An 8,170-nucleotide genomic window follows, 5' to 3' on the forward strand; every position below is an offset into this window, starting at 1 on the left:
TTTGTTTGGTCGCTAAAGACCATATTGCTTGTAGTGATAATATATACTTAGAGCTAAAGTTTGCTAAGACTTCTTTAATTTTTTTATTTTTTTTTAAAAAAAAAAAAAAAAGGTTAGAGTTTTAAAGTTGGCGTGTCAAACTTAAAGTCCCATCCACAATTAGGCCTGGGTATCGGTCAAAACGGTCCGGTTAAGGACCTTATCGGTTATTAACCGATAATTTTCGGTTAAACGGTTTATTAACCGATACCGAACCAATAAGAATTTTAACCGATAATTTCGGTTAAAACGGTACACGGTTAAACGGTCCGGTTAAACCGGTTAACCGATTTAACCGAGAGCTTTATATTGATTTATTTTGTTGGGCCAAAAACCAAAAATGAGTTTTTTTTACTTTTGAGAGCCCAAATACTTTTTGTTGGGCTAAAATAATTTATTAAAAATGAGTTGTTTTAGGGACCAAATACTTTTTGTTGGGACCCAAATATTTGTTTTTTGGGCTAAAAATTGAAGCTTTTTTATATTGATCCACTTCAACTTTTTTTTTTTTTTTTAAATATTATAAAATACATTTTTCCAAAGCAAATGGACTAATTAACATAATGAATGCTAATTAGATTAGCAAAACTAGTTAATGAAAAATGCTTTTACCAAAGACAAAGAAATCTCATCAAATGCCATCACTTAAAAAAAAAACATCAAACCTACCCAAACCCAAATTAAAATAAAATTCATTAATGAATAATAAACAAAGTATTAACTAATTAAAGTCACTTAGCAAAAGGAAAATAAGTCATGGGCAACACCATTACACAAATTCGGAAACCTGTGTCACTTGTGGGAATTTGGAAACCTCTCTAAAAGACTAAACGGCGCCATTTTGGGACTAGGACTTAAAAAAAAAAAAAAAAAAAAAATTCCGGTTTCTTATCGGTTAACCGATAAGAACCGCTTAACCGGACCGGACCGGACCGGACCGAATTCCGGTATACTTTTTTTAACCGATAAGGATATCGGCATATCGGCTACGGTTTATATCGATTCGGTCGAAGCCGGTAGACGGCCGGTTAAACGGTAACGGTTAATTTGCCCACCCCTATCCACAATGATGTTTAGGCCGAAGCATTACAAAGATAGAGCCAACTGCTCTAAAATAACGATATCGAAAATACAATTAGGTGGCTCCTCCAGCCATACTTGAAGAGTTGGATTTCTAGTTGCACTTCGAGCTAAACCATGTGCCGCTAAATTAGCCTCTCATTTGACATGTCAAATATTCCATCTATGGAGAGACCCCAAAACCAGCGTAGCCAATTGGGTTTTGGGTCACTAACAGCCTTTTCCACGAGGAAGGCAACAATTGCTTCAACTGAGGCTGGTTCGTGGATCCAAGGCTGAAACCGAGCGACTGGAGGTGGAGGATGGGCTGATGGTGCTTCTGGACAAAGATAAGACCTCCGAAGAGGCGGATAGGACCTCAAAAGAGGTGGATATGACCTCCGTGAAGGTAAGAAAGGTAGCAGAAAAAATGAAAGGAAAAGTAAGGGAGAAGGGATGGAAGGAGGGAGCCGTAACTCCCTCTTCCGTAGGTTGCTGGTAGAAAGGAAAAGTTTTCTTCTGGAGAGAGGAGAGAAAGTTTGAGAGAGGGGATTGATAAGATTTCATAAATAAGCCCAATACATTTTAATCTTAAAGGTTAACGGCTAGTGGGGCAACATGGCTTATACTAATGATGGATGCACGAATTCCCGCGGTAAGAAACAAGAGGATCTATGTGGCGTCCCACATCACCTGAGTATAAAGATGGAGATTTGCTTATATGTATTCTTGTACTCGTAATAACAACAACGATTTTTAAAGCTGCGATGATCATGAACTCTACAATTAAATTAATGTGTTTCTGCGAAAGTAGTACCAGTGAAAAGATGTTCAGTGTTGATGCTATGCATATGTGGGCGTTAGGGGGTGTTTTCCACTATTAATTCTCACTACAGAAAGAAAATGACAAGTGATGAGTCTTTTATGATTTTGGTATTGATATCTATGGTGTTTGGATTGAAAATTGAAAATAATACATTTAAACTGAGCGATAAAATTGAGATTTTTTTGAATTGTTATACTTGGGTCCTAAATCAGAAATTTCACGTTGAGTTGCACCTGTGACCAAATTATTAAAATAAAGAGAAATAGCATGCATTTGACCGTAAAATATAACGGTGAAGATAGGAAGCATCAGAATTATTACATACCGCAGCTTAGAACTTATTCTGTTAACAATATATATGAAATTTCCACATCACATTCATGCACATCCCATACTAAAACTCAAGGACCATTTTCTTCAACTTCACAAACTCCCAACTAACAAACTTAATTCATTAGATTCTTCTTCTTCTGTTTCTAATTTCTTTGGACCATCTCTTGACTAACCAGTAGCTGAAGCGAACCAAGTCCACCAAGACGATTATTCCTATTGTTATCACCGCCTCATGTGAAGTTTTTATACTAGTAGGTCCAATCAAGAAAAGCCCGCAAAGATAACCTGCAGCCATGCATCGCACAGCGATCCCCAACAATGCTTTGAGCGGAAACTCATCAATAACCAAAACAATCACCCCAAGCGATACAAAAAATCCAATAGAGTTGGGAACCATGAACGGAATGAATTCTTCTAAATTGTTTGCAATATTAGCACTTGTAGAATCGTCGCCGCTATAAAAGTCATTGGGGGACTCAGTATGGCTTGGTAGGTTATAGTTGCGATAAGAACAGCCACAACGAGCAAAGCATTTCGAGTTTCTGGTGGTGACTTTTTCACTTCTTTTGCTAATGCTTTCCAAAATCTTAAAGGGTTTAGAAGTGAGGTCTCATGTAATAAGAACTGCCAGATAGTTTGGGGAGGCGGTGCCGCCGTCACCGAGATCTGCCTGTGATGAACATGAGCAGTGTCAATGTGTTCAAGTTCGGACACTCTTAAGGCTCCTGCGCGTAGAAGCAAATCCCTAAGCATGTAATCAGTGGGTTCACCCATCATCATTTGCTGTATGACATCGGACACATCCAAAGCAGTTAAGCCACTCTTGTTGGTCACATTCACATCGACTGCTTTTTGTTGGCTACCATCACCGCCACATAGCAATTTAACGGTCTGTAACAGATAGCATAGATGGTGAAGGCATTGAAGTATATAACAAGGCATGAATTAAATTTTGGGTTAAATACCTTATTCGTCATTGGGGTTTCACAACTTTATTTTTGACCCTTAGTGCTTACTTTTGATCACAGGAGATCCATGTGGTTTGCCTAAAGACCGAAATGGTCCTTCCATCTATCTGTCATTAGTAGACTTAATAGAAATTCACGTCACTGACTTGGGGACCAATTACATTTCGACACTTGTCCTAATTGCCAAATCATCAAATATGATTGAATTTACACCATTTACACCATTGCCACTTAATAAAACTAAGGTTTTTAGCTCAATACCGATCCCAATTAAAGGTTTTGTTTTGGTCTCTGAAAAATATTTAAAACGCTTTCAAAAATCATTTTAAGCACTTTTTGAGATCCAAACCAAGCCCAAAACTGAATCATTCTCTTGTAGCTGAAAATTCAACCTCAATCTTAAACCCACCTCGTAAATTAAATGAAAGGTTCGAAATTTATACGGTTCCAAATGTGTTACTGGATACAGACTGATGCAATCTTTGGTTCATGGCCGGAGGTTGGGGAAGAAGGCAGATTCACCGGAGATTGGGGTTGGGGAAGAATGGGTTTGGGTTTGGGTTTTTTTTTTTTTTTTAATCAAAGGTTTGGGGTAAAAAAAAATTTTATTACGTGGCAAGGGTGTAAATCCAGTATTTGATGATTTGGCAATTAGGACACGTGTCGAAATGTAATTGGATTTCCATTAAGTCTACTAACGGAAGATGGATGGAAGGACCATCTCAGGCTTTAGGCAAACTATAGGGACCTCCTGTGATCAAAAGTAAAATTGTGAAACTCCAGAAGTGGATAAGGTATTTAACCCTTAAATTTTATATAAAGAAATTTATAATCGAATGAAAAATGAAATTTAATAGTAGAATAAAAGAAAATAAACACAAAGGAGAAGAGAGAGAAACACTTAAGAATTGCTTAGTTCAGTCGATAACTTACATCCACATGTTAAAAGCATTTAAGACTACATTGTGCTTTTATTTCTTGATGATGTTTACAATACCAGTTAGCCCTATTTATGGTAGTAAAATCTATATATATATATATAATGTAATCAAATAACAAAGATTTGATAATCAATCACAATTATGTGGACATAGATTGGAAAAACTTCAATTATCACCCATGATCTTTTATTACTTTTGCAATTATACTTATTCATACCCCTTAAACTTCACTACAAAAAAAACAATTTTTCTGGACTGGAAATTTCTGACGTTTTATGATGTCCGAAACGTAAGAAAATTTTTCTGACGTGTCGTTTCTAACATGTGTTGATTGTTAGAAGCATAGGTTTCAATTGAAACACTAGGTATCAATTTAGTGTTTCAATTTTTTCAATTTTTTCAATTTTTTTCAATTTCAACCATTCAATAGTATTTTCTATTAAATCCTGTCAAATTTTCTAAAATACTCCTTTTAACAAAAAAGAAAAAATGTTTCTAACATTCAGCGTAGGTATTTTTACAAATTCCGTTAAATCCTGATCAACTCCTAAATTCTTGCAATTTTTCTTTTCTTTTTTTCCTAGAAAAGGAGGAGTATTTTGAAAGTCTAGTCCCAAATATATATCAATCCAAATTGGTTAATAAATGGTCAAGAGATGACTAAAAAGGTAAAGAGCCGTACTGGTTTCAGAATGTGTTCCATATAGACATAGTAAAATGGTATATATATGTATATATATATCCTTCAAGAATAGAGAAACTTTTCACACTCGTTATTTGAATGGTAAGAAAGAGGAAAAGTATCTTGAAGTGGTTAATTCGGCCATTAATTACCTGAATCTGCAGCTTCCTAGCAACTGCAAGGTGTAAGACAGTGTTGCCATCTTCATCCCCAGCACTCAGAATTTCCTGCATGTTAATCTGCTTCAGTATATCAAACATGGCTTCAAAGGCCTCAAACTGGTTATACTTCACGGCTACGTGAAGCGCAGTCTCGCCTCTTAGAGTAACTTCTCCGATACAGTCGGGGAAAAAGCCAACTAATTCCCTAATGACTTGAACCCTCCCAGCTACAGCTGCACAATGAAGAGAAGTCCTTCCATCGCTGCTCTTGAGAAGGGCAAGCTCACGCCTGAACTTCAATAGCTCTCTTACTGTTTCCACAAACCCATTTGCGGAGGCTAAGTGTATTGCACTAAACCCGTCCTTGTTCAATCTGGTGGCAAAATCTGGTTTAAGCTTCAGTAGCTCCCTCACAAACTCTGTCTGCCCACTCATGGCTGCAATGTGTAGGACAGTCTCCGGGTACACTGCCACTGAACCTCTCTCAAGTGCGAGGGGGTCTTCTTGAAGTAATTTCTGCAGTTCAATGGCGTTTCCATTAAGTGCTGCCTCCACCAACCTGGGATCCATTTTTTTTTCTTTTTTTTTTTTCTTTTTTTTTTATGGAAATTAACAAGAAGCTCACTCAGGAAAAAAAAAAAAAAAAAAAGAAACACTGAATGTGGAAAAGAAAAAAGATGTTCTCTATGTTATAGCGAAAAAATGCTACAAATCCGGCATTGACGTGAAACTGAAGGGACCATGGATACCTTACCATGGTAAAGTAATTAACAAGAAGCTTACTCAGAAAAAAAGAAACCCTGAATGTGGAAAAGAAAAAAGATGTTCTCTATTTTATAGCGAAAAAATGCTACAAATCCGACATTGACATGAAACTGAAGGGACCATTCATTCCATATCTGGATATAATTAATTAATCAAAAGGTAAAGTAGGAAAAGAGAAAAAGAAACAATGATCAAGTGAGGATATGATTCCCGTAAAAAGCAAAATCATGCTGCTGTGTGGCCCTTGGTCGATAAATCAGCAACTAATTATTGATCAAGTAGAGATATACTTAATCCGATGGTCCTTATTGACAACCTTCTCACCGATAAAATGATAATCAACTTCTATATGCTTTGCTTTGTAAGTGCATGAAACACTAGGTTAGATGCCAATTAATGTTATATCTCCAACATTATTGATCACACCAAACAATAGGTGGAGATGATAGAGGACCAGGCAATTCCCCAAAAAAGCATGCGGAACCAACACAACTAGCTATTGCAAGAGCCACAAAAACCACTAATTGGGGAAATTGCCCAAGAAAACACCATAGCCACTAGTAGAACGTACGTGTATCATCCGGATTCCAGCCAATTGTTGGGACATAAGTGGTCAGTGATTTTTTTACTAATAGCACATTAGTTGGAAATTATATTAGCCCAAAAGTTTAAGCTAATGACCATTATTAGCAACAATTTTACTATCGCCGCTAATAATATATATATGGATGCTAATTAATGATATAAATATATATATATACACTACAAAAAACCATTTATTTGCTGACTAACATTTCCTGATGTGTCAGGTGGTCTGACACGTTAGGAAATCCTCCTGACGGGTCGCTTCTGACGTGTTTCAGGCGTTACGATTGTGGGTGTCAAAAATGAAAATTTTTTGACGTGTTAAATCTGACACGTCAGAAATTTCTGACGTGTCATTTTCTAGCACGACAGGAAATTCTGTCAAAAAACAACACGTCAGAAAATATGCTGACGTGTTATTTTTTGACACGTCAGAAATTCCTAACGTGTCAAAAAACGACACGTCAGAATTTCCTGACGTGTCATGGTCTCTAACACGTCAGGAATTTCTAACGTGTCGTTTTTTGACACGTTAGAAAAATTGGTTAGTTTTAAAAAAACTTTTCCTTCCCCCCCCTATATATATTTTGAATTTTTTTGGACTATGCCCGAATTTTGGATTACAATTAACCTAATATACAATTTATCCATCAATCCATGCAAATAATATACAATTTTTTCATCAATCACAAGTCATATCCTATTTTTCCATCAAATAACATAAGTCATATCCATTAACATCAATCACAAACTCTCCACCAAAACTAACTTCAAGATACAAAATATTCTATATATACCAAGTGCGAATGGCCAACCACAAATAACATAATATACACCAATTTAACTATCTCTGTTATCATCAATAAAACTATCACAAATACAATTGCATCAATAAAGTAACTTATATACAAGTGTATATAGCCAACCAGACGTTCAATGTTGATCATTGACATCCATAGCATCCTCTCCATGATGTCCATTACCTGCAAATGATAAAACAAACAATCACCAAACAATATACACCGATAAAACAATCACCAAACAATATTCACTAATTAAACAAATGAAATCCACTAGCTGCAAATGATTGAGCAACGTCACTATGTAAAGTGAAAGAAAAATGCCCAAATATTCACCCAACTCAGTTGTTGATTCTTCCACATTAAATGATATAACAAAAATAGGTAAAACGTTAAAGTTAGCAGAAATTCATATAAAATGAATTAAAAAATAATAATAATCAATTTTGTTAAGATGTTTGGGTTGTTATGGCAGATTGAAGGAATTGGGTTCATTTGTTTTGAATTGTGTTGATGAGTGACCAAACAATTGAAGTTTTTGGTAATGTTTGGTGGCAACTTTTCTGGGTATTGGAATACTGTCGGAATAATTAATAGGTGATTTGCTAACGTTTGGACTTTCTACATGCGGGTTGGATATATTGTTGTTGAATTTGTATAGATAATAGATCTAACATTGTATTCACTGCTCAGGGAGAAAGGAAATGCATAAGTGAGAAAGGAAATCAAAGATTTAACCTTTAATTGGTTAGGTGTTGGATTTTGTCTCTTGATTATTTTCAAAGTATCTAATTGGATATTAGTTCACACAGCCATTAAAGGTACTTAATCTTTTGCATTTTGAGTTGGTAATCAAGAGAGAATGCGCGTCATGTTGTAATGAATATTTCACTTGCACATGCATGGACAAAAAGACATTTTACCAGGACAAAGATTACCTAAACATTGAATACTGATATTTTTACCTGGAACTGGACACTGGACATAAGACATATTTTACCTGGACAAGGG

General features: G+C 35.8%; 1 protein-coding gene across 1 annotated transcript; it reads right to left on the bottom strand.

Annotated features, from left to right (window-relative positions):
• Positions 1-2,671: 2,671 nt before the first annotated feature.
• On the bottom strand, positions 2,672-5,579 carry LOC132181563 (ankyrin repeat-containing protein BDA1-like). The gene is made up of 2 exons (XM_059594814.1): positions 5,001-5,579; positions 2,672-3,148 (listed from the first exon to the last, which is right to left on the bottom strand). Exons 1-2 carry the CDS (start codon positions 5,577-5,579, stop codon positions 2,672-2,674), a joined length of 1,056 nt encoding a protein of 351 aa, XP_059450797.1.
• Positions 5,580-8,170: the final 2,591 nt, after the last annotated feature.

Source organism: Corylus avellana, chromosome ca5 (genome assembly GCF_901000735.1).
Source record: "Corylus avellana chromosome ca5, CavTom2PMs-1.0".
In the NCBI taxonomy this organism is placed as follows: Eukaryota; Viridiplantae; Streptophyta; class Magnoliopsida; order Fagales; family Betulaceae; genus Corylus; species Corylus avellana.